This window comes from Idiotropiscis lumnitzeri, chromosome 19 (genome assembly GCF_059441095.1).
Source record: "Idiotropiscis lumnitzeri isolate Australia: NSW breed Sydney's pygmy pipehorse chromosome 19, RoL_Ilum_1.0, whole genome shotgun sequence".
Lineage (NCBI taxonomy): Eukaryota > Metazoa > Chordata > Actinopteri > Syngnathiformes > Syngnathidae > Idiotropiscis > Idiotropiscis lumnitzeri.
The window spans coordinates 10204291-10231956 of NC_142409.1; the positions used below are offsets into that span (position 1 = coordinate 10204291).

The following is a 27666-nucleotide window of genomic DNA, read 5'->3' on the forward strand; positions in this document are numbered from 1 at the left end:
AATTCTGAATCATTTTGCATTCTTTTGTAGAATTGACATTTTTTAATGAAGTTTGTTACGTAACAATATTCCTTTGGTTCTTTGTTGCTTTGTATTAAAGGCTTCACTTATTCCACACCGTCAGGCGAGACAGGTTGTGTGTAGCTATTCATCTGTCAATTATATTGATGATATGATATTTTATCGGTTTGTTGATCCTAAAACGAGTCGGACGCGAGACAACTTATGCGTAGACCATGCTCCCAACAGGGCCGCGAGATTGTTTAAAAAAAAACAAAAAACATTTTTAATGCCTAGCACACGCGACCGCTTCTTGTTTGTCAGTCTAGAAAGAGGCAAAGACCAAAGATAGCGTCACGGCAGGTGCCTACCTTGCCTTTCTTGCCTGTTTACACAACCTGAGGAGGAAAAAGAGCACAAACGTGCCCGCTCATCTATGATGAGCAATTTCAAACATTTCCTTGAAGCAATTTTCCCTTTTTAGGAGCCATTCTGGCTGCCTACGTTCAACTCAATGTGTCGACAGGGGACCTTTACTTCCGTATTCATTCATAACAACGCGGCTGTTTCTGGCATTTGTGATTGGGTAGGTTTCGTAAGAGGAACTTCCGCCTGGCGACAACACGTGACATTACAAAGAAATTAAATGTTTCTTGTCTTACTCAAAGAGATGCAACATTACAACAAATAACACACACTGTAAACTGTATATTTTTTCCCATGAAAATTAAAAGATTGTCGGACTTCGGTTCGGTTAAACGTCATTCCCAAAGGCAAAAGCTGTTAGAGTTGTGATTGGATGAGCAAGCATGCGGAGGTGGGACTTTCGCCTACATTTTCTGATTTCCGTTTTCGCCTTGAGTCGCGGAGGGATACAACAACAAACTCGGTACGCATGTGGCCAGTGATTTCGCGCAGCGCGACACGAAACAACGGATCCATCCGCTCGTCCATCGAAAATAGAACGAAAATACGTACATGTAATTTATCTGCGAACATTTTGTGCGTAACTCAAATTGTACGTTAAAAAGGGAGTTCATAATTCGAGGTTCTACCATAATGTCTATTTAAACAGAGGTAACCAACATCGTGACCACGTGTACGCCCCCTAAGTACCGCATGAGTAGCCCGCGAGCCTCTTTTAAAATTAGCTTACCAGTGATGGGATATTGTGATTTTCAAGGAATGCTGTACATGTGATGATTTGAAAATATTAACTTTGGCCGAAATGTATCGAAATAAAGTGCTATATATTAATTTTATCCGTTTCCTAATTATTGTGAGAAATCATCAGTATTCTATTAAAGGCAATTTGAGCAAATTTGCTATCATAGAAATGTGAATCAAAGTGGTAACCGTTTGGTGACCCCTGGTCTATTTTTTTAAACATGACTTTTGTGTTAAACGTTTTTAGACTTTTTGACGGTTAGCAGTGCGGCTGCAACAATCTAAACGACGCCAACCACAGCACTTCTAACAAATTATACGGTTCAACTGTTTTCAATGTGGAACAAACAGTGGCGAGCCTCTAAGAACGCGAAGAACGATGTTGGGAATTGGGGAAAAAAAAAAAATCCACCGCACACAAACATACAAATTGGCTTCATAAGCTTTTATTTACATGCAATAGTGCTCCAGATTGTGTAGGCACACACAAACAACGAAAGACAGGCTACACTGAATTTCCTTCATTTTTTATGGCACAAGAAAGGCGTAATACTTGCAAAACAGTGACGTGAGAAATACTGACACCTGTCACAGGTGGCTATTTTGGTAATGAAGCAGGTATGGATTCAGCTTATCGGCGACTGATAGGAGGAAGTCGACAATCCCGTTCAGTGACTTGAAAAAAATAAATAACTATACAATATATCATCTTTTTCACACAATGTGGCATACGCTCGCTAATAGCTTGCTAATGATGCGGTTATTGCTATACATAATCGATAAAAAGCATTGATGGGTTCATAAAGACGGTGGGACATGAGCAATGCGACAAGTGCTGGTTAAAAGAAAGGAAACTTTTTTTACCCTAAAGTTTGTATCAAAATTTAAATTTTGAAGGCGGTGACAATTTAATCGATTTTTTTGTTTAAAAAAAAAAAAGATTAATTTCAAATGAGGAAATCATTTGGAATTGTGAATAAAAAATGTTTGTTGGTAAACATTACAAAATTCAAAGTGAATTTAAAAAAGTAAACTTTTTTTTTCAAATTTTTTATCAAACGATAAAAGGAATTCAATCTTCAGATTTGCGAATAAAAATGGTATTTTTTTTTTTAGAAAATATTGGCATTTTCTAAAATTTGTATCCTTGATTAAAAATAAAAAAAACAATTTGCATTATTTAATAGCTCATGTGACAAAAGGGTGGGACTTGTGAATTGAGCCTCTTTCAATTTGAAAGTAACCTTATATACAGTTATCAAACATACATTATGTACAAAAGCATAAATACATAAATATCTGTGGTACAAAAATAAATAGATTTCTCTTTAGACAGTCTTTTTTTTTTTTTTTTATGCGTACATTGCTTTACTGGGCGGGACGTCGGCTTCCTGCACGGCGTCTTGAGATTGCGGCGGCGGCGTGGCGGTCAACGACGACGACGACGTGGTGGTGAAAATTCCTTCGTCTTCCAGAGATGCGACAGCTGGGAAAGACGCCAGTTCTGCATTTAGAAAAAGAGAGAAAGCTGTCAGGAGAAGTCGGGAGGGGAGGGAAAGCGAAAGTCGGTCTAACTAAAATGTCAGCTATGAGTGTGTGGAAGTTCCGGCCTTATATGTGGCCCACCGAGGAATCTCAGCCCCCCACCCCCACCCCCACCAAAAAAAACAAAAACAAAAACAAAAAACAACAGCAGCTTATTAGAAGCACATGAAGACAAAGCAGACACTGCCAACATCATTTTACTCTGTTACAACAAGTGAGCAACTGCAAGAAAGCACTGGTCACATAAAACATTAAAAACACTTAACATATTTAAAAAAAAAAAAAAAAAAAAAAAATTATATATATATATATATATATATATATATATATATAGAGAGAGAGAGAGAGAGAGAGAAAGAAATAAGGAATTAGTAAGAAATACAAATTATATATTTACTTTAATTGTTAATAAAAAAATCATTAAAAAAATCTTAAGAAATGTCAAATTAAGAAAAAAAATATTTAATTGCTTTCGAAATTTTGGGGGGATTTAAGTTTACTTGAACTAAACGCAGCAGTAGCAAAAAGTGGCAAGGATTTACTTTGACAAAGCGCCTCATCCTGCGTGGATCCCTGCTCGTCGTCCAGGTGATGCGACGACCCCAGGAGACGCAGCGCGGAATCCTCAGCCAACCCGAACGTCTGCTCGTGATGCTCGGGATTTCTGAAAGGGGAAGAAAAAAAAAATCAGAATCAGTGAAAAGAGTCCAAAGGCCATCAAAGTAGATGGGCTGTCGTGTGAACGTTACCTGGTGCAAAAGTGGTACCCGTTGGCGAGTCCCTGCGGTAACAACGTGTCACACTCCATGTCCACCTCGTCCTGTCGGCCGTGAGCCGGGTGCTCGTGATGGTGGTGGGCTTTGCCAGTTTGTCCGTTGGGAGGGTAAAGGGCGTGTGGGACGGCCAGGTGGCCGTCAGCGGGACAGCGCCCCACCAGGGCCAGACCCTGCAACGGCACCATGGTGTACTGGCACGACGACGACAAGGGGGCGGCCACGGCCGGGAAGCACAAGTCAGACGTTTGTTCTGGGAAAAAAAACAGTAAACCAGTTTTTGTCATATAAAAAAAACAAACAAATGGGCCAATAATTAAGTTCAAGAAAATCTGTTCTCCTAACAAAAAAATTTATTTCTCATCTCACTCTGCTTGGCCCAGGCCCGCCACAGGCAGAAGGGGATGAAGGCGACGATGATGAAGACGAAGGCGCCCAGCACCACGCCGACGATGAGGTAGGGCAGGTCGCCCGGCCTCGGCACCAGGCCGCCAGAGCGGCCCGTCTCTCGGTCGGGACTCTCAGAAGGGGCGGGCCTGTGTTGGTGGGGGCGGGCCTTGGTCTCCAGGATGACCACGTTGCCGAAGTCGCTCTCGCCCTTCTCGTTGAAGCTCTGCATCTTGATGTCGTATGCGGTCTCGGGCTGCAGGTCGCCGATGGAGTGCCAGTAGCGGTCGCCCTCCACCACGTCCTTCTTGTAGTCGCTGTCGTTGTCGCTGTCCGTGGGCCGGTAGTAGATGTAGAAGCCATATATGGGCGTGTTGTTCACAGGAGTGTACTGCAGACGCCAGGGAGGAAATCAAGGTATTTAGGATTTTATACGTGTCAAAATTGTCAATACTTTTTTTTTTTTAAATCTTGTACTTGGAAAAAAAAAAACTAAAACTAATAAAAAATTAAATCTAATGAAAAATCAGAAATTATTATATTATATTAAAATCTTGTACTAGGAATGAAAAAAATAAAACTAATAAAAACTAAATATAATGAAAAATCAAAACTATTATAATCCTGCCTTCAGGTCATAAATTAAGAATGAATGTCAGAATTCCCACAAGAACTTAAATGCAACACAATAGACATCTTGCTTTCCGTCCTTACCGTCCACTTAAGAATGATGGTGGTCTCATTGATGGCTTCGTTGTAGGTGATGTATGGTCCGTCCACGGGGCGTTCGTGGGTCCTCCCGCCCACCACCGTGTAAGCCTTGGAGGGGGCGCTGGGCGGGCTGGAACCGATCACGTTGACCGCCACCACCCGGAACTTATAGGACGTTCCTACGAGGAGCGACGATGGCGTTAAGCACATTTGCTTTCAAACAACCTCCCCCACCGACGGCGATCGAGTCGTCCGACCTTTCTCCAGGCCGGTGATCTCCACGGAGAGCCGCGACGGCGGGATGTTCTCCACGGCCGTCACCCAGTCCTCGCCGGCCTTCTTCACCTTTTTGTACTCGACGCGGAACGACTGGATGGGGAAGCCGCGGTTGCCGCGCGGGATCCACGTCACGTACGCCGACGTCTCCGTCGCCGTGGAAACCGTCGGCTTGTCCGGCGCCTCAGGAGCTGTGCCGAAAAGTCAACGTGAGATTGGACAGATGAGGAATGAGGACTTTCGAATTTGGCAAGGAAAGGTGTTAAAAGAAATTCCTGGAAACCTTCCATGGGAAATTTGAGATTTATTTTCTGTAAGAATACAATTGAATAATATTATTTAATATATTTGATTTGTCATCTGATTTGTTGCCATCAATGAAAATGATTATTTTTTTAATCATAAAAATTACATTGCTTGTGAAAATTTTTTTTTTTTTTTTTATGATTTAAACATTCAAACGTTGCACATTTTCAGTGCGTTTAATATAATGGTCTGATTTACTCCCATAGAAATTTTGCAGTATGTTCGTGTTAACGTTAATGACACTTACTGAGATTTCATCCAGCAGACAGAAGTGAAAGAGAGACTGAGAAAAGTTCATGTTAGTCAAAAAGGGACATCCAAGTTAGTGCGGTCCGCGAATGGAGCGGCACTCACGCGAAAGGCTTGGCGACGGAACCGCCGGCGTTTTCGGCAGATCGTTATGACCTCCCAATCCTTTACGACCTGAAAGACACGTCATGCCGAGTAAATAAAAAAATTAAAAAAAAAAAAAGGATCTTTGACGTCTTTTGCCGTCATTGGCAGGAAATGAGTTCATTTGAGAGTAAACTTCAAATGAGAGTGACAATCAACAAATTCAGAATATAAAGTCAGGAACTCGTTTTCGCATTCAAGGTACCTTTCCCCGTCCGGAAGGTCATCATGGCCGGTTGGCCCAATCCGGCGCAGTTCTTGGCAGCCATCTCCACCTCGTACAAACTGTCCGGCTGCAGCTTGGCCAGCGTCAGCTTGTGCAAGGAACCCGAGATGCTACTGGACGTCCACTCAGCCGACGGGTCGCCCACCTGCGAGGAAAGTCACGCAAGGGTGAACTTGGTCCAACTGGGTTATTTCCCCCCCCCACCGCTGGTTCTTACCTTTCTGTACTTGATCATATACTCCAGCACGGGGGCTCCCCGCTCGTGCCGCGGCCTCCACGTGAGCTCGTAGTAGTCGGCTTTGCCCGTGCGAGGCTGGCTGAGGATGATGGGCGCCTCGGCGGGGAGAATATGACCCGGTAGCGACGCGCAGTCCAGAGGCAGCGTGGCCCCCGCCGCGCCGGGCCTCACGGGCGGCTGCTCCCTCAAAACTTTATCCGGGCTGAGCGGGCGATACATGGAGGGCAGCTTGGCTCTGGGCGGAATCCCTGTGAAGACAAATCAGGATAAAGGACCGCTTTGGCACAATTGAAACAGAGTGGAAATAATCGTCAAGGGCGAACGAGTGGCCCACCGGTGGATATGGTGATGAGGCGAGCGGACGCCTGCGAGCTGCCCACGCCGTTTTCCGCCATGCACTGGTACAAGCCCTCGTCCTGCGGGCCCACGTTGGAGACGCGCAGCATCCGCGACGTGAGGCGGTGTCGCGGCGATGGCGACAGGGGCACGGCGTTGTGCAGCCACGTGACGGAAGGCGCAGGTTTGCCGCGGGCCTGGCAGGTGAAGCGCACCGTCTCGCCGAACGCCGCCTCCTGCTGCTGAAGCTCCACGGCCACCTGAGGAGGCTCTGGCGGGACCAAGACAGAGGCAATCACTTTACAAGACAACGCTTAAAATAAATCAATAAAGTGGTTATCATTTTTATATTTATATGCAGCCTACATTCAGATTCATTTCTAAGCAATTAAGGGATAATAAATAAGACGATTATTTTTATTGATTTTCGCAGTTTGCAACATCATTTGATAAAATATCCTTAATTATAGTTACCGGGGGGAAAAGTGTATAGTAGTATATATATTATAGGCTAAAGTAAAAAAGAATTGCAAAAAGTAAAAAAATTAAATAAAATGGTATCATGCCAATTGCATAAATATATGCTAGTATATATATATTTTTTTCAATTTATTAAATCAATTGGATACATTTTATTTGTAATTCCCAGCCCCTTTTATTCTAAAACAGGACATTATTTAAAATAGAATAAATGGATTACGATTCAGTTACTGGCACTGGTACAGATATTTAGAGATATTTTATTCAACAGAAATCAGAGATTTACTGGTGAGAGTTTGAAATTACGGGGATTTGCACAGCACAGTGTTGCATTAATTTCTCTGAATGGGATTTAAAAAAAAAATGTGTGTTGATTAATTTGATATTTCAATAGTTGATTAATTAATTGAAAAAAAAAAAAAATGTTTTTAAGTCTTCTGCACGTTGATCTCATCGCATATTTAACAAAAACAATTTAAAAGATTGAGAAAAGGAACTTGAACACTTGAAAAAAAAATTGAATGAATGCCCTAAACTTGAACATATTCCAACAAGGAGAATAAATTCACTGTGTGTGCGTCAAGGCTGAGTTGATGGTTGACTTGTTGCGAATTGAGGTTGGCTGGAGGGTTGGCGAACAGAACTCATTACTGCAGAGCCGTGCCTTTAATTTGAGGCAGCTGCTCGGGAAGGACTGCGGCAACATATGCGGAAAATCACTGGAAAAACACTCGTCCATAACTTGGACAGGAGACAATGAAGATGTGTGTCCCGTGAACAACAGGGGGTCTTCCGTTGATGCTGCATTTGAGTCGCTACAGGGGCGGAGTAATACAAATTGGTCGACGGATACCTCGAATTATTTTGGATTTCTTCATTGTACTTAGTTTTTATTTCATTTTGCCCCCTTTTTTAATTCAGTTACTTATCGTTTTAGTTTTATTTATTTATTTTATTTATTTTGCCTAAATGGTGTATTGTCAAGTCCAAGATGAAAATAAAAGGTCAATAAAATAATGAAATAAAAGGTAAAAAAATAAAAGGTACATAAAATAAAAGTAAAAACATAGTTATTTAATGTAATTTTTTTTTAAAGAAAAGCACTCTACTTTTTTTTATTTCGTTTTTGTGAGAACAATTATTTTTTTTTTCATACATTGGCTACGGATTAAAAGCCTGCTTGGAATAAAAATGTTTCATGTCCACAATATATTCAGAATATTCCGACCTGATCAAATTCATTCTGATCAAGATTTTATCCCGAACAAGACGGGAAAATTACGCTAAATAATGTTTAACGTAGAAATGGATCAGATCGTAATTTTGACCTCAAACTCTAATCGGGTTAAAGAATTTTTGCCCTTGGAAACATCGCCATTGAAAAAAAAGTAGGACATTTCGAGAAGTTAAATGACTCTATTGACTCGACTCTTACCGAACACTTGCACGTCGTAGAGTACGGTGGCGGCGACGGCGGCGGCGATGCCGTTGTCGGCCCGGCAGACGTACGTCCCCGAGTCTCCCTCGGCGGCGGCGTCGATCAGCAGGTTGCTGAGCAGGAAGCGGGTGTTGTTGTGCCCGCGAAGATCCTCGCCATCCTTCGCCCACGTGACGTGCGGCGTGGGGATGCCGCTCGCCACGCACTCCAGCACCAGCCGCTGGCCCCTGGTCACCATGATGGAGCGCGACGCCGACGGGTAGATGATGCGGGCCGCTTCCGACGTGGAGCCTGAGTGGTGCGGGGAAAAGAGAAAAAAAATGAATTTCCTGCTTGTAATTGACATCACAATGTGCGCACTTTCTTTCTTTGAATGCGGTCCAAGCGTTTAAAAGAGTTATGGCAGCCAGGAAACATCAAATGAAGAAACGTCGCAATAAACTGGCAAGTGCATGCCACATGTGCGTCACATGTGTCCTCCAGTGCAGATTTATAGCATACAGTACACAGCAATCGTCCGCATATTCGTGGTTCACTATTGCTGAATTTAGCTAATGTGCTCTTCTTGAAATTCCGCCCCGTCGAAATGGGATAGTACAAACGTTCTATGTTGGAGAAGAGCCAAGTTTCCCCTCAGTTGTTAGTACAAGTTACTGAGAGTCAAGGACTTAGACCTGTTGTCAATCGCCAAAAACCACTCGTAATTGACGCTGCCCCGAAAATGTGGTCGGAACATAATTGCTTATGTTGATTGTTCAAATTGTAAATACAAAACAGTTTCATATTGTTTCAAACTCAACTCAAAAATAAATGACGTACAGATGATTTGATTTTGGAAACTTCCACTAACAACCCAGGCTAAACTGAGGTCACCTCCACCCAACATACAAAGATCGTCTCTCAATCGAGTTTAGGGTTTTAATTGTGAATTTTTCATGATTTTCTTTTTATTTAGTTCTGACTAGTTTTTTTTTAACTGTTATTTTCAATTAGTTTTTAGAGTGAGTTTGGTAGTTTTATTTTTTTCTCCAAAATAAGCTTCATTTAGTTTGAGTATTAGCTTTATATTTTTTTATATTATTTTTATATATTTTTTTTTTTATTTACGATTTTTTTTTAAATCACTCGTTTTTATTTCATTACTTTCCCAAAAATGTTTGGATTTGAGCTTCATTTGTGACTTTTCGTGAACTATAATAACCTTGGTCGAGCTGCATCATTCCAACAGACTTCCTTGACACCAATGACTGTACTATCTTCCTATTTAGATAGGGAGATAATTTCAAGGTCTTGGTTGAATAGCGAGGTTTCACTGTACCGACAGCGTGCCGCCGTCTGGTGACTTACGACGTATGCGCAGGCGGTCGGCCGAGGACGACGTCTTGACTTCCTGGGTGACGGGGTTGTAAGCAGCGCACTTGTACGGGCCCTCGTCCTCCAGCGTGGCGTTGGCGATCTGCAGGTTCCCTGACGGCATGATGAGGTAGTTCCCTGTACGGGGAGGGAAAACAGCTCTGAAAGCCATCTTACGGCCAAGGACCAACGTTAATAACGCATGAGGCAGATGTGAAAACAAAGGCGGCGGCCGTCTTCACGTGAGCTTTATGCGTTTCCTGTGGGGCTATTTTGATGGCAGGGTGGAAAAGTGAGGAAACTTCCCAGTCAGAGCATTTGTTTTGTAGCTCAAAACCCTTACTATAGTAAAGAAAAAAACTTTAGCTTGGATTAGAGTGGTTAACTTACAAAACAATTTGACTTGTAGTCTTTTCATCTTTCACTACAAATTCTAGCAAACAAGTCATCGGATCCTAAATGGGACAGCATCAATAATCAATAACAGGTGGACTGCAATTCTTAAGCACTCATGAAAATATAACCACTCTATTTCCAATACAAAAAAATTCCAATCACATGAGACTCATTGCACTACCAGTCTATACCAGCGGGGGGCAGCCTCGAGTCCGCTGACGCATTCAAACGTTTCATTTCCTCGCAGATAAGCGTCTGCTATCAGGAGCTACAGCTCGCAGGCATTATTAACATACCATCCGCGAACCGCCGCTTTTCTTCTCTCCCAGGCAACTTTCGACGTAAATACTTTGAAAAATAAACAGCCCGCAATTGCCGCGTTTTAACATTCTTGAGATAATCCGCCTTATCAGCGCTTTAATGATGGGCTCAGATAGCAGCGCTATGGCATTCCAGTAAATTACGAAGATAGCGCGGGGAAGTGGGAATGATGAGGAAAGAGGGGTGTGGGGCAGGCGGGGTGCAAACCTTTGGATGTCTCCAACCATTCTTGCTTGACACTGTAGCGGACCTGCGCCTTGGGCTGGCTCTCCGGGAGGTGACACTCGATCACGGCCGTGTTGCCTTCGTCCACCTCGATCTCCTGATGGTCGTCCGGCTCGAAGTCACGCAGCTCTGAGAAGAAAAGCGGACGTGTCACGTATGTTGCTGGAAAGCGCCGGCAATCTCCTACATGTGAAAACAATCTACTGTGTTCTTCATACGGAGTGAGCGTTAGATGGAGGAAAGAAAAGCCTTGCTAAATAAATAAAAATACAGTATAATCAAATTTCTGGCAAGTGATGGCTGTTTCCTACATGTGACAACAATCGCTTGTACTCTTTATAAGCCTGGTCTGCCCAGCTAAATTTTGCAAAAGCATGCAGAACATTCAGCCGCGGACGTAGTCCAAGAAATTATCAACTCTGATTTATCTCAATTTAAAAAAAAAAAAAAGTTAGCCATGAAATGTAATATTTGCAGTTAAATTGACTTTCTAAAGCCTCAAAGCCACATGTCGCCATTACTCCCATCAAAGATTATGCAGAGCATTCAAAGCCAACGGTAACCTTAAAATGCAGCGTTACGCAATTTCTGGCCTGTGTCCTACACATGACAACAATCGGCCGTGTTTTTCACACATTTGAGCTATGTTACCAATTTTTTTTAAACATAGTTTTGAAGGGTGTGAGGGCTGGAAAAAGGTTGCGAATTGCTGATTTAGACCAAGAAATAATCAAATTTACAGCCACTTTGTTGTTTCTGTTGTCCCAGCGCACCGGGGGAAAAAAAAAAACCCATTTTGCAAGATTTTGTGCTGTGCTGGCTTCAACTGCGGCTAACTTGACTTCCCAAAGCCTTAAAGTCGTCATTATTAATCCTGTCAAACATTATACTGGAGCCAGCTCACGTTCTGTGGGAAACACGGGAGGGAGTGGGATTACCGGGGCAGGGGGGTCTGGGGGAGACACACAGTCTGCAGACACAGATCTGACCCTTGAACCCTTAAACCCCCTGCCAGAGCCCTGGCGGAGGGGTCAGAGGTGAGAGCTGTCCGCGCTATAAGGTTTCAGGGACATGGATCCAGTTTGCGTTTGGGGAGGAAGCGGCACTCGCTGCTCTTAAGAGGCCGGAAAAAAAGTCAGAGGGGGGGGGGGTGGGGTGATGGAAGGACACGATTAAGATAAAAAGCAACACATTTTGTCTATTATTTTTCCAGAAGAGCTGTGTGATGTATCCTTTACAAAAGACGACCTCGCTCCATTCTTTTCCCGGGGGAAGGTGTGTTGTTCTTGGCCGATTGCTGGCCCGTCGCAGTGATTTACTCAAAGTCGAAGAACAAACGGCTTCTCTGCAAGACGGCTCTTGATTTACTCACCGGGCCTGCTGTCTTTCTGCCGGAGCTATAAAACGTGGAGGAATGATGCAGGGGGAGGGGGGAGCGCAAGACGCACACCTTCCCGCAGCCAAAAACATGTCAGGCTAAGTGCTGTGAGCGCTCCATTTGCAAAATCAATCAGGTGGTGTTTTTACAGCCGCACACCCCCCCCCCTTCCCTCATATCTGCTCACCTTCCTCCTCCCACATTCTTGCGCGCATATGGGCGCCTCTCAGGTGCGTGCGTGCATCGGAGGATTGATTGCATTCATAAAGCCGAGCGGACCTCCCGCACCGGAGGGCCTGCTTGGCAGAGGCTCGCCTTAAATCCTTCATCTTTATGGATTCCCAATCATAGCACGGAGGGTAGCTAGGGAATCAAAGTACCCCCATGGCCCAAAGGAGAAAAAATACACACACACATGGAGACGGGAGCAGGCACGTACGCACTCCCTACGGAGCAACTCCCTCGGAGTTCAAGGCCCGGCCGATGGTGATGACATGGTTCGGTCCATTTTTTTTTTTTTTTTTTTGCTTTTTAATTTTCTCACTGACAATGAATTCATCAAATGCTGGTTTGCGCAGTGCTCAATTTGTGGCGGTTGGTTTTCCACGTTGCAGTGAACGCATCATTCAAAATGAGACAATGGAGGAGAATGAGGGCTTCCTGTTTTTATGTTTCAGGTAATATATCCAAGTGGAGACTGCGGCGTTTAATAGGACAGCACCTTGGCAGGTGAGTGTCATTTATTTTTCCCGTGTGTGTCTGTGCCATGGTGTGTTTTTCAAATTCACTTCTCAGAAAGGAAATTCATTTTATCCTAAAGGAGACTGTGGGCAGCAAGAAAACCGTGCTGTGATGTGTGATAATACAGCAGAGTTCAGAGTGACATAACGTAAGTGTGTGTCTATTTTAACACTTCTAACAGCACTTCCTGTATTTACTTTTAAGTGAGGAGACTCATTTTTTCCAAGTGGAGACTGCGGGCAGCAAGAAAATAGAGCACTGTGAAGTGTGATAATACTGCTGCGTCCAGGATGAGGTCGCATTTGTGTGTTTTTATTTTGGTCGTTTCTAGCCATATTTCCTCGTGAAAGGAAACTCAATTTATTCGAGAAGAGACTGCGGGAGGAAACAAAACCGTGCTGTGGAGTTTAAGAATAAGGCAGATTCCAAGTTGACATAATACAAATGTGTGCGTCTATTTTGGTTGCGGGCAGCCATGCTTCCTTTAGTTCCTTATTTACTTTTCAGTCAGGAGGCTTATTTTATCCAAGAGGAGACTATGGACAGCAAGAACTCTGACCGAAGTGTAATAGGGAGCAATTCAGAGTAAGTTAGCGTTAGCGTTCATGTTGGTCATCCCTAGCCATGTTTCCTAAATTTATTTGTAGAAAATATTTCTAAAGACATCTTTTTCGTTTTATCCACGAGGAGACTGCGGGCAGCTGAGGAGTGGAATAATACTGCAACATCCCGGGTTGTGTTTTCCTACCCTGAGAATAATGATAAGGAATGGTAGAAAGGAGAAAGTGGCGAGGAGACAGAATGTGACAGTCAGGTCTCATCTTGCGAGGGGATCTTGTCTTGACTGGCCCTAAAACGCCTTCTGGTGTCTTCATCGTCATCATCATCGTCGTCGTCGTCGTCATGGCGTCTGACAGTCTCACGCATGGCATCACATCACGCACGACTACATGTTCGAACCTCATCACGGGGGCCATCACTCGCCAAGTCCTGGTCCTTCTTCCTGTTCCGACTGGCCGCTGATGTCCGCCCCCCCACCCACCCCCGGTCCATTCCAGCGCTTCAGGTTACACGGCTTCAGGCCCCCTCGCAGTCCCAGGATGCATATCAAATGAAAGCTCGCAACTACGAGGAACAGACTCAACCCCATTAGAGCAAGGCATCATTGAAAAAAAAAAAAATTGGGACATGCTGCTCTAAAAGTATCCAAAAGACTTTCTGTTGGCCTTTAAAAGGTTTGAGTGGGGCAGAGGGGGTACGCCAACTCTGTCCGTAAGTAGAAGGGGGACTTTGAATGTTTTATCTTAGAGGAAAAAATATAACAAATCGTTTTTTTGTAACAACCTGTGTACTGCGTGCTGCGTGTTTGGCTACTCACTGGCTGCCGTGACGTCAGCGGGCACACTGGCCAAGGCCCCCACCCCGGTGGTGGCCACACACTGGTAGCGGCCTAACGTCACGTTGGACAGCGTGGCGATGAACAAGCCTGCGGGCCCCAGCGCCACGCCGAGGTCTCCGTTCATTAGCTGCCGGCCGTTCAGACGCCAGCTGATGGAGACGGAGGCAGGCCGGGCGGCACAGCCAAGGCTCACGCTGCCTCCCAGCTTTTGCACCACCGAGCCGGGCTCCTCGATGAACTCTGGGACTTCGTCTAAATGAATACAAATTCTCAGTATTAATCATAGACATTTCCAAACTTAAATTCATCCATCCGAAAAAATTCCCTCGATGATGCACACATTTTAAAGATTTACTGAAGCCTAAAAGGGACTTTTAAAAAAAAACACAAGGGAAGCTATGCAGTCGTCAATCACACTGATTTGAGTAATTCTCATCATATTGGCTATAGATTAGAATTGTAACAACTTTCTCACATTCTACATTTCACTTAATTCTTCGGCATTCCAGTTCGTCTGCTATTCGCCATTGACACGCAATTTCTTCAAAAAATTGCATTCTCCAGTTTCGAGCAAATTGCTGTTGCGGCTGCCAGATGCGTTGCCAGGCGGAATATTTTGGCCTTGGCATTACTTACTCTGCGCCAGGTGTTAGGAAAAACACATTTAAAAAAAAAAAAATGCCATCATACTTCTGCTATACGGCAGACTGTAAGGTAATCGAAATGGAAATCTATTTACCAGAGACAGAGGCGCTGGTTTGAAGGCAACATAGCAGCACGGCGCCCAGAGCGCACAACACGGGAGTGCTTCTTTTCCTCATCCATGGAGTCCAGTCGCGTTTTCCAGACATCTTCCATGCAACACGCCTCTGAAACACACACACACACACACACACACACAAAGACACTTAGTATGTGTGATCAAAATTAAAAGAGTACTTCATGATGTTGCTCTTTTTTTTTTTTTGGCGCATGCGCATGAAGCTTCTATACAGTGACATCGCCCCCAACTGGCCTGGAATGCATATTACACTGTTATATATATCATTGTAGTTTGCATTAAGGACAGAAATGATATGCAACTTTAATCTACACACACACAAACAGGTGGCCGTTGGGGAGGCATCCTCATCGGCAAAAGCACAAAATGAAGCCTTTCTTGGCCGACCCCGTCTACCTGCAAAAAAAAGCCCCCCTTTTACATCCAGCTCATCAGAGAGGCACCCTCATTCTAAGGCGTGTAACACGATGCCTTCCTGCTCAGGTGTAACGGATACAGGTAGAGGGTCCCGGACGGGTCGGGTTTGGCGGTCGGGATGGAAATAAAACAAGAGGGTGCATTGAAAGGAGGTTTGGGGGGTTGGGAAGAAGTCAAGCTAAGAACAACCAGAACAGAACTAAAGGAGTCAAGGTAACTAATGCACATAGAAAAAAAAAACAATATATGTGAAGATGACTAGAAAATAAATGCTAACAAAAAGCACAGGCAAACCTAAAAAAACTCAAGCAAACACACCTGCCGAAAGATTAAACAATTCAAGCTAACAAATGCTAACAAAACCATAACAACTCCCAAAATCAAGTCAATACACAAAACCATCAATGGACCTCAAGAAGCCAAGCTAACTAATGCTAACTAAAACTAGCAACAGAACGAAAGTTGTCAAGGTAATATTACCACTAAAACCACCCAAACTCGAATGAAATTAAGCTAACATTACATATGAGCAGCTATATGCTAATACAAAAAAAATAGTCGGCCTGTTAATGGTTAATGCAGACAGAGCGTGCATCTCTTCTCTTCTCTCTCGTTGCTCACTGCCAAGTTTCCTGAATTCTTTCCTGTCAGGTTAAACTAACAACTTCCCGTCAGGATGAGGAGGGTGGTCCCGCGCCTCTCAAAACCTCCCTTTCTCCCCTTTCCCCCCCCCCCGGTACTGAACATGCGTAATATTCATACTGGGATACGTGTTTGTCCGCTTATCTGTGATGGACGAGACAGTTGGGACAAAAAAAAAAAAAACACAAGGCAAAGGCGAGAAAAACGAGCGTGAAAAGAGGATGGAAAACTCTAAAGTCAAGTTAAAACGAAGAGGTGATGGAAAAACTGTTGTTACCTAAAAAAAAAAAAAAAGCCAATCGTCTCCCAAACGCGCGCACGCACACGGGACCACACACTGTACGCCATTAATAAGAGCAATATTGGATTAGCGAACACCCTCCAACAGGCAAAAAAACCCCAACACATGCTGTAATAATCACATCATTTATCCAGTCTGCTTTCACTTTTCTTCACTCAAATGTTCAGTTTTTTTACAGCAATGCTAACGCATTGCTAATGCGACACGGCCAAAAGCAACAAAATACGACTCACTTTAGTTTCTTGTCGTCGTAGCAGCGGCCCGAGTTGTTAAGTGTCATTTAGTATTATTGATTAAACCACTATTGTTAAGATAAATGGAACGTGGTAAATATTTGTCAGGTAACACGAGCTCAAGCACAGATGTCAAACTCAAGGCCCGGGGGCCAGATCTGACCCGCGGCTTCATTTTATGTGGCCCGCAAAGGGCAAATCGTGTGCGTAAACTTCCTGTTTCTAGCACATTTTGTTCACTTTTAACAACATTGAGACATGAAATATTGCCATTTATTTGTAACCAATTCACATTTCCTTTTAAAATAAATTGAAAAATTGTTGAACAAAAAATAACATGCTGGCTTCTGATTTCAAAATTTGCTTTCCATTAATTTGTTGTTAGGGCCCGCGGAGGGAAACCATAACTACAATGTGGCCTGTCCACAAAAATGTGTCTGGCACCATTGATCTAAAGCTTTATGCTAATCCTGAGAAAAACGCCAAAGGGAAGCTAGCAAATGCGACCACAAAAATCCCAAACTGAACTGAAGCTCACGAATGCAAACAAACATCAACAACAGATCTTTGCGCTCGCCAAGGTGAGCAATGACAAAAGCGCCACGGTGCTAGCATGCTCATAATTGGTGTCGTAGCAAACAATCCATTGCTGTTAGCACTCTGAAATCACTACTCCAACCGCACAATTCCGAAAAAGGTCCATTGAGTGGTCCTTTCAACCCGATTTAGCAAATTCACAAACTGTTTAGAGTTGAGATTGAAAGATTATTGAAGCTTCTTTGAAAGTAAAATCAATTTGTCAGCTATTTAGCATAATAGCTGCTAACTGCTAACAATATGGCCGCCAGCTTAAAGGAAGCTAACGAGAGGAACATGTTTTCTTGAATAAAAATACAAACAGTCAGTTGTGACACGGCAAGCACGTCATATCGAGTCAATATCAGTGTGTCATTTGTTTTGGAACTTCATTAGCATGCGCAGGTGTCCTAGAAAACAAGATGTCACATCTCCTCCGACAGGCAAATATTTACCTGTTGGAATGGCGGGCATGTTGAGTACATAAACAAAATTGTAGCATCACACACACCACTCTTACATTTACGGGCTCGGCGAGGCCATTTAGTGGCGAGTGCAAACGGTAAACAAACAAAGTGTGCGAGCCAGCGTGAAGGTCTGTGGCTTCTGTGGCCAAAGCCGCGACAGCTGCTCATATATAGACGCGTATATGTGCATGCAGCACCTGTGCCCACTGCAGACTTACGACCAATTTCTTTTTTGCAAAGAATGGACTGAAAAAAATGAAGCTTATTTAACTGTCGTGTGTATGCAGTACATGTAAAAAAAAAAAAAAAAAACTTAATGGCTGAGGAGGCAACTATACATATCGTAACCCTTAAAAACTCAATTTCCCCATCAAATGTTCCCTTTAACACACCGTCGACGAGAAGAAAGGAGAAGTAAAGCTAGACGAACGGTTGTTAAAACAGCAGAACTACGTCAGCCGGGCCTAAAAAACTGCCTCCCCTTTGGACCTTCTCCGAATGTGATTCATTAGTCAGCTGGGCCTGGTGTTTGCTTAGCGGATACCCTGCCTCCAGATGAAAAGTTGCCCTGACATCTATGTCCAACTTTTTCCACCCCGAAAAAAAAAAAAAGGCACATACACACAAGCCTCCTACACAGCAGCATCCAGGCTGATGGAAACCAGAACAGTCAGACTCTCGCCCGTGCCAGAAATCTATACGTGCCTACGAGCAGCCTTAAAAAAAAAAAAAGTCTTAGCGAGACTTCATATCTTCCAGCTGTGTACGAGTGCAAAGTTGAACAGCAGGGAAAGTTTAGTCGTCGCTAACTTTGTATCACGCGACGAGTGCTGCTGTTGTAACGATTGCCGGCCTCGCTACCGTCGAATCCTGAGGCGGGTCGTGGATTTCACACGTGGGCCTTCAGTGAAGTCCGACTTGAATAAATCTCATAATAGCATCATTTATGACACCACCGCTGGACAAATAATAAATATCTGCCCGGCAACATGCGCTATCTGAATTCTGATTGGATAAAAACTCTAACCTCAAAATTCAACACTAGGATATTATATGACATCAATGTGAAGAATATGATCAGTTTTTTGGATTATGTTAGGCCAGCAGAGAAGGTCTTGAAGGCCTTGACCGCCCACCACGGGTCGAATCCTGTTTTCTCTCTAGCTACCCACGACTCTGTCGCTCCATCTCAAACCAAGCATTATCCGCGTGAAACAGGCGACTCTCGTGCGCGTACTTGCTTACATTGAGTCCGTGACGGACGCAAATGATGACGAGGCGCAACAAGTGGCGCCTGATATGTCCGTGGTATTTGTGGTCACATGACAGGACACCCTCCCCAATGTCCGTCCCCTCGGCTCCCCCTTCTCATTGTGGTCCCGGCCGGGCGGATAAATTCATTTTGACAACCTTGCTAATTGAACAAAACCAGGCTGGAGCCTCCTCCCGGCGTGCTCACATTCCATCTGCTTTCTGGCATGAAGACGAGGAGGAGGAGGAGGAAGAAGGGGCCGCAGCCAGGTTGGAGGGGTGCGCTTGCGAGTAACTCCCCTCTATTGAATATTTATCACTCGCCTACCTCCCCCAACTTTTACGTCGTCTTACGCCCCTCCCTTACTCTCTTTCCTCCCCTTTAGATAAACACATGCGGTGTCAAGTGTGAGAGGTGCCGGGATTTCAACGGTCCCCGCTCTGCCTCCGCGGCCCACAATGCATAGCTGCGGCGCGGGAGGCCGGTTGCCCCGGGCGACGCTAACAGGCAGAACGCACCTTAATAGAGTGGAGAGTCATTGTAAAGCAGTGAGCCAGCGCCCGGACAAAGACCCCCGCGGACCCCTGGAGAAAGGGGAGATGCTGCTCTTGAAGGGCCCGGGGAAGAGCTGATGGGCCGCGCTCAATGACCAAAGAGGGAGGATTCGGGGAGGGGGTTAGGGGGGGGGGCTCAATGACTAAGTGGTAGTGAGTGGAGGGTTTTATGGATTGATGGGAGGACGGTGACTCCCACGAACAGAGAGGACGTCAACTGGCAGGCAAGCCCTTCTGAGACACAATGTGCCGACACATTTCCACCAAGCTGCTCGCTGGCCTTCAGGCCCCGTGGCGCGGGTTACAAGGCGGTTTGGGGGGGGCGATTGGCGAGTGCCCGCGGTCTGCTTAACAAACAGCCGGTCAACAAGTCAATATAAACAAGTAGAGGTTTCATGTGGCTGTTTCCGATTCCGATTGCATCCGGAAATGTTAGCACAACATTGCGGAGCGGTCTGCCCTATGCCACTGCCTCTCAAAGTGGGGTTGAAATCAACCTGGCAAATTTTACGTCTATGAAAGTACAGCACCATATTTTCTGGACTACAAGACGCACCTGTATATCAGCCGCAGCAACTCTTTAAAAGCCACACCAGGCTATAAGCTGCCGTTTTCTATGTTGAAAAAAGGAGTTGTTTTCTGCATGTACAGAACAATTTTGTACTGTGAATGCACATAAAAGGTACAGAAACAGATTGTGCCTTTTAACACGGCAACAACTTAGCTAATTAAAACCGAACAAACCCAAGAGAAAAAATAAAAGATTCAGCGGGTTTTTTTTCTGAACTATAGAGCGCCCCTAGTGGTGAAAGTAAAAACCACAGAAAGGCCGCACCATTATATTAGCCGCATGGTTCAGAATCGAGGAAAAAAGTAGCGATCTATCGTCCGGAAAATACGATAGTTTCGTCGTCATTTTTCCAAGGCGATTTTTTCAAAACCAGAACTAGCGAAGACGATACATCAATACTCAAATGTTGTGGAGTGATACGCCATTAGCCCATAAAGGGGACAAAGTCAACTTGGTATTTTTACGCCTACAGGACCAGTTCGCCTGAGGTGTAGTATTGAGGTCGTAACAGGCAGGACCGCGTCCGTATGCACGGATACGCCACAAGGGTGGGAAGTCAAAAGAAAATTCCCAGGCAACAGGTGGAGAACGACTGGTTCTCACATGCCATTAAATTCCATACAAAAAGCCATCGAAGCATTGCTAACGAGACCCCCCCATCCCCCCTTAATACCCCCGAACCATCTTTCAAGCTAATAATGAGCTATACGCCGGTCCAAATCCACAGATCGGTCCCTGCGAAGTGACACTAACGAGCTACACGGCGTCTTGGGGGGATTAACGAGGGAGATCTGGACGGAATTGAAAGCTGGCTGGCTGGCTTTGGGGCGGGCGTTCAAATCAATTAGGCAGCGTCGGCCAATTTGCATGATTTAGATAAGCAAGCCGAATTAACCGCGGCGGGCTAATTACGGCTCACACACCCTCGCGGACGCATTCCTGTACTTGGCGTGAGACGCTGGCGGGACGCGACAGGACCATGGGAACAGAACGCAATTGAGACGAAAAAAAAAAAAAAAGGGATAGAAGCCATTTGTGTATTATCCAAATCGCGTGAGAGGGAGGAAGATCTGCCATGGGAAAAAGGTGACTAATTACAGTAGCTCGAGCTCACCGAAATCTTTGATATCATTTATTGTGAGAAAAAAAAACATTTTAAATCAAATAAACTTATGCTTCACTAAACTCAATGAAAGAATCGTTCACGAGGGGTACACCGGTCATTGCTGACGTTAGCTAAGCGACAAATGTTTAAGTGCATCTAAATTGTGCTGTAAAAAAATAAATAAAATCAAATCAAATATTCCACTTGATCTTTAGTCTAAATATAAATTTAGTCAAGGGAAAAAACATAACACTTGTTCGTTTAAGGAATTAAAGAAATAATAAACCAGCTAGCTAGCTTAAGCTGCGGCAAAACTGCAATGAAAGCTATCGAAAGTATTTTCCATGTTGGTCATTTGTAGGGCTCGGGCATCCAAACGCACACACTGAGAAAGCTAACTTAATAGCTGCGATTTCCAAGCACTCATCACACACACATGCACTTACATATTTCGCACGGCCACAAATATGCTCCAGCGGCCCGCGCATACGCCAGCAATCACACACAGTCCCATTACATGGTAAAAGTATACTCACACAGGCACACAAATATGCAAACCTCAGGATCTTTCTTGGTTTTTCCCAATACATACACGCAGAAAAACAGCTGCCACATATCCAAGATCGCGCGGGTGGGCAGCATATGGCCCGCGGGCCGGATATAGCTCGCTGCCTTCCTCGACCCGGCCCTTCGGGCCAGGATGGCCGAGTGGTCTAAGGCGCCGCGTTCAGGACCCAGTCTCCCCAGGAGGCCTGGGTTCGAATCTCGAATTTCCCCATTGTGGGACTAATAAAGGGAATATTATTTATAGTATATTAACAAGACTCTTGAAATTGGACTGCGATCCACTTTATGGAGTACACGCAGACATGTATTTTCATACATGCAAACAGCGGAGTCTACTTGTGTGTTCCTGCATTGTAGAGATTGGAGAAAGAAAGTAAGGAAAAGAAGGAAGGGGAAGAGGTGGTGGGGGAGAGGGGGGGGGTGGTGGACTTTCTTGCAGACTGAATGGAACCAATTATAAATCAAGAGCAATTTCTGCCTATTATTCAGCAGGAGCCCAGGGAGGGATCTGCTGCCCGGCTCAGCAACTCTCGGCGGGGGTACGCAAGAAAAGGAGGGGGAGAAGAGGAGGTGGGCTCAAATGTTATAAGAAGAACAGACATTGGGAACTTGAGATAAGACCGTAAAGTCACAAGACTCGTATATAGGAAAAGCAGAAAGAGGAGGCGGCGGGAAAGTGAAGCGAGAGCTTCCTGAGAGGAGAACCAGCTGGACCAAGATTCTGGAGGTGGTTAATCTTAGTTTTTCCCGTCTTCTAAAGCCCCGCCACCATTTGTCTTGTCACTCACAACCCTGGTTGTATTTTTGCCCAACGCTTTGTGCTCTTTTAATGGTTGGCATACAACTATGAGCTTCAGCCAATGAGAGTGTAGCATTGGCTGTTGTGCGCGCAGGTTAGCATGCGCTGCTACATGGCTAACTGTTAGCCAGTTAGCGTGCAAAATTCAATAAAACAAAAATATTTTTATTTATATAGCGCTTTCACAGCAGCTGATAATCTTAAATTTCGCCAGTTTTGTCGCTCAACAAAATGCAAAATGTGCAGCGGGAACGGATGCTCTCCGGCTTGCTGAGCTGAGGTTGCGCTCTCACGCTTGACGCTGGCCGGCTGACAGGAGAGCACAGTGGAAAATTCCAGCTCTTGATAACCCTGAGGGGTGGGCGGGTGGCCAGGCAATCGTCTGCCCGCTGATTTATCGGCCTGGATCAGCTCCTGCCAGCCTACGTATGATTATCGGTTAACGTCCTTGGAATGGCGCCCGGATTCCCAGGGCGGGAAAGTTGATATGCCGGGATTTTTTAATACAATAATTCATCCAAGACGATGAGGTTAAACAAATGTGTGTGAATGAGCTATTAGTGCGTCGCTAACAACACCCTGTAATCTCTGTCCAAACATCTACTTTACACACACACACACACACACACACCCTATTTGTCTACACCCCCCCCCCTCCTATTGGAGTGGATCAGTGAGCAAACAAGCACTTAGACTTCACAATGTGTGTGTTTGTGTGTGTGAGAGGGCTAACTTCATTAGCGGAGTGGGTTCCCAAACTTTTTTCAGGTCCGCCTCATAAGGGATCATTTTAAAAACAATAAATAAATAACAGATTTTAGAGAAAATAATGACAAATAAAATATTTTTCTCAAGAAAAGGTTGATTTTTTTTTTTTTTTTACAAAACTACTGTTTTCAAAAATAAACAAATATTATAGAGAAAATAATTACAAATAAAATATTTTTTCAAGAAAAAATATTAAGAAATATATTTCATATTTCCAATAAATAAATAAATACATAAAACAGATTTCACAGAAAATAATTACAAATAAATTTCGTATTTTTTTTTAACATATTAATTAATTAATTTATTATTTATAAAGACAGTTTGTGAACCCCAGTTGGAAAATGCCCACAATAACCAAGTGCCAGACAATTCAGCTCGCTAAAAGGATTCAGACAAAAAAATAAATAAAAAATGCGTGGGAAAAGGTTGCCCATGCCGCTAAGAGGCACCTGAAGCGGAAAGAGATTTCTTCCCGTTTGATGGCGGCATGTTTAATTAGCGCTCAGAAGTCACTCTCTCTCTTTTTTTGGGGGGGGGGGGCCCTCACATTCCACCCTCTAAATGCTGTCCTAGCAGGCAGCAAGGATCACAAGTTTAGGGACCTTCCATCAATCAGTACGGACACACTCAAGAGGTGCTCCAATATGACCCAGAAGCAAGACTGGAACAATATCCAGAGTCACTTTCAAGCAACAACCCGAGTACACCGTCTTGGAACATGCAGAAAGTGCCAAATCCCACATGAGGGCGACGCCCACGACCACCATGTTAAAACCAAAAGGTAAGCAGAGCTGCAGGGAGTTTTGTTGGACGGTCAGCTTAAGTTTTTGCTTCTGATAGGCGACTGCTCAGCAAAGTTCAAAATAATAAAACATAATTCAAAAATGATTTATAGTTGAATTTTTATTTTTTTTAACCACCTGAACATTTTTGGAGCAGCAAAAAAAGGCAGATTTCTAATACTGCTTTTCTATTTGGCGAGTGCTTCTCATTTCCATGAAACTAGAGCTCCATCACGACCCCCCTCTCCCCTATTTCTGCCTGTCCAGAAGGACCACACAGGTGAGGCCCGAGCCGAGAGCCATCGACCGCCCTGATTGGACGCCCTAAAAACGTCTGTTATGGCTGCAAGAGCGTCCCGCTGTCACAGATGAAAGCGTGCCCTCGAGAGAGGAGATTTCTTTCTTTCCCTTCTCTTTTGTCGCTAATGTTTCAACGGGGGGTGGGCAACCTTGAGCCGGATACCATGCCATGCCAAACCAGAAACAACTACAACTTCAAAGGAAAAAAAAAAAAAAACTGTATCAGAGAATATGCTAGCTAGCATGCTAACATTCAGAGCTATAGCAACACAGGCGGACTAAAATGCTCTGGGAAAAAAAAAAAAAAAAAAAAACCTAGCAATTAATAATGCTAACATTGTAAAAGAAGACTCCGGTTGCCAGCGTTAGCAGCAAGCAGCTAAGCGAAAGAGAGTGCCCAGTCTAGTTCGCCAAAAATGACAGTTGCAGGTACTACTGATCTATTTTTGACACTGAATAGTCAACTTTTATCGTGGGAGTCATCATAAAAACATCAATTTGTTGATAGAATAGAAGTAATTACGGCTGCTGTATGTGGGAGAAGGAAAATCGCATCAAAGCAAAGAAAATTCCGAAAAATGGAGACTGTGGATTATAATATCCCATAAAAGTGATCACTGAGCTGCAGTTGGTTTTGCAAACAAGGGAAACTCGAAAAAGTGCAAACAAAAAAGAAAGTTTACCCTGAAAAAGTTTATGTTACAATGTCTAACACAAGCAGCAGTGATTTTTTTTCTCTCTCTCCCAAATTATATATCTTTTTGTGTTTTGATCGACGGGTCGGGTAAACAGGGCAAGATAATCAGAACCGGAATCAATGAGTTCAATTTAGGCCCACCGCACTTGTCAGAAGTGATCAAAAACAACACAAAGGGCTTCCATTTGCATTCAAGCCTTTTTCAAAGAGCTCATGCTCATTAGTTGTGGGTGAGCTGGAGCCTAGCCCACCTGAATTCTGGCTGGACTGGTCGCCGGAATGATTGCGGGTCACGCACGTTGGCACACATGCATGATTTAACGTCTTCAACCTTTATTCCGCCGTCTAATTAGAGAGTTTCTCAATTTTTAATCCGAGTGACGTTGATGTCTGTCACTGAGCTTCCTCGAGAGCCCTACAAAAATAAATACAGTACATATCTACAAATAAAAAAAAAAAGACAACTCGAGACCCCGACGACCGCAACACTCATTAACAGGAAAGTTTAACACCAAAAAAAAAAAATCAACATTTTCTCCTCCTATGCAGCGATGACAGCGCGGAAAGGATGCTGCAAAACACTTCATCCATTTGATGGACACCACGTGACCCAAACGGCAACGTTATGATTGGCCAGCAGCATCTACAGAGGGTCAAGTAAATGCACTCATACAGTACATACCAAAAACATCCTCTCAATCTCTCCTGGAGAATGGTGCGTTCAATGAGCGCTGGGACAAATGATCACCACAGAGGTCCACCAAACATTGTTACCGCGGGGGTACGTGAAGTTAGCGGTGCTCCCCTGTGTGTGTATCCCCCTCCCCAACTGCATAGGCTGCGGCCTTGCACAACGTGTAACGGCGTGATTATAGCGTAAAAAAACGTTTACCAACCACAAAAACTCACAGCGTTACTTTCTAGTCCAAAACACGCTAAAAGGGGGATAAAAGTAGAGCGAATAAAAATCACAGATAAGCTAACAAAGTGGTCACCTAGCGCGTCCACATGTCGAATTCACTTTTTTGTAAAGTGGATTTGAGGTAAAACATAAAAATTACATTGTGTAGTTTTACGTAAATCTCCGTAGATAGTGTGCACTAGTAGCGTTCGATACACAAATGCTACAACGCTAACCAACGTGACTAAGTAGCAACACGCAAACATCACTTGGAGTTATTTTAGTCCGCACAACTTTCGCGTCAATACATCTTCAATGAAGATGTATTTTAATTCAAAGCGAGGAGCGTAAAACCTTCCAACTCACCGAAACTGCTTGATTTAGCGCTTGCACCTCGTTTTTCCTGAGCAAAGCGATCTTCAGCTCGACTTTTTTTTTCTTTCAGTAGTCCTCCTTCTGCAACGAGAAAATCGAGCAAAAATAACGTTTTCTTCCCGTTATTCTTCTCGTGTTGTGTTTTTCCCCCTTTCTTTAATTTACTGCGGCGACATTTTCTCTGCGTGCTCCCCCGAAAAAAGGTTCTCACACTGAAAGGAGGTTTTTGGATGACTGAGCTCTCAAACAATTCTTTCCCCCACTCTCCTCCCTCCTACTTTTTTTTTTGCAACGCCTTCCCAGTCCTCCCATTTCCCAAAGCAGGAGGAGGAACCTTAACAATGCGGGGACTGGATCCTATACAACCCCCCCCCCTCTAACACAAACAGTAATACTGCTCTACCAACCTCAAACCTCTACCAAAAAGTCCACTTCAGTGTTCAATTGTTTAATACAATTAATATTTATATTTAAAATAGTCATTCCTAAAACGGTGGTGTCCTGGAAGGGGCAATAAAGAACATAACTCTCCCAGCACTGCTGTTGCTTCTTCCCTCCTCCTGATTTGGTATGCGCAGTTTGTATTTGAACCCCCCCCCCTTTTTTTTTTGTGGCCCTCCAGTGCAGCTGTGCTGTTGTGGGTCACGTTTTTTTAACTGTACAATACACACACACACTTTCATACTACACTGATCACAGCCTCCAGCTACTCCTTAAGAAATTCTTCACTTCGGGCATTTTTTTTGTGGAGGCGACCATTTCTGCTGCTCTTCACCCATAAATATTGCGTGTAAATTTTTGTCGGAGGTCAAGTGTCGTGGGTATAATCCTTTGTTCAAGATTCTGTACTGCGCAATACTGGCTTTGAGCGGCTTGTTTTCCATGGGGTCTTGAACACATCAGTTGCAAAAATAAAAAACGAGAGACAGAATAATGCAGAGAAATTTGATCCAAGAAGAGAACAAGGGCAGCTAGGAAGAAAGTGAAAAATTGTCGAGTATAACTAAATGCAAGAGGAGACTATGGGCAGCGAAATAATGGTTTGCTACAGCTAAGTGGAGACTGAGGGGTATAATACACCAGGAGAGCTTTATTTTTAGAAGAATAAAGATGCCCTGTATTAGCTTTTCATAAGGAGACACATTCTATCCAAGAGGACACTAAGGGATGTGAGAAACTGGACTGCTGCAGCAATTGAAAATTGCAGAGTATAACATAATTTCTGGGAAGAATGAGAGTCATCTGTAGATGCTTCTCAGTAAATTTAGACGTTTCACCTGAGAGGAGACTGGATGGTGACAAATCGTGTTGCTGCAGTGAAGTGGAGAATGTGGATCAACACGATGATGGGACTAATTATTGGGAAGAGTGAGTGTCTCCAGTATTCCCTTATCGGTAAGGAGTCAAATTTTATTGAGTGGAGAACAATTCTCAGGAAGAAGCCACACATTATCCCAGGGGAGACTGTGGGCCAAGAGTAAGAGTA

The 27666-nt window shown here is 44.1% G+C and overlaps 1 protein-coding gene across 1 annotated transcript; it reads right to left on the bottom strand.

Annotated features, from left to right (window-relative positions):
* Positions 1-1597: 1597 nt before the first annotated feature.
* On the bottom strand, positions 1598-26456 carry boc (BOC cell adhesion associated, oncogene regulated). The gene is made up of 16 exons (XM_088283523.1): positions 26172-26456; positions 14829-14958; positions 14069-14341; positions 10554-10700; positions 9624-9767; positions 8274-8567; positions 6357-6629; positions 6002-6270; positions 5764-5929; positions 5520-5588; positions 4841-5050; positions 4587-4762; positions 3855-4263; positions 3462-3738; positions 3255-3376; positions 1598-2671 (listed from the first exon to the last, which is right to left on the bottom strand). Exons 2-16 carry the CDS (start codon positions 14938-14940, stop codon positions 2520-2522), a joined length of 3093 nt encoding a protein of 1030 aa, XP_088139649.1. The 5' UTR covers positions 14941-14958; positions 26172-26456; the 3' UTR covers positions 1598-2519.
* Positions 26457-27666: the final 1210 nt, after the last annotated feature.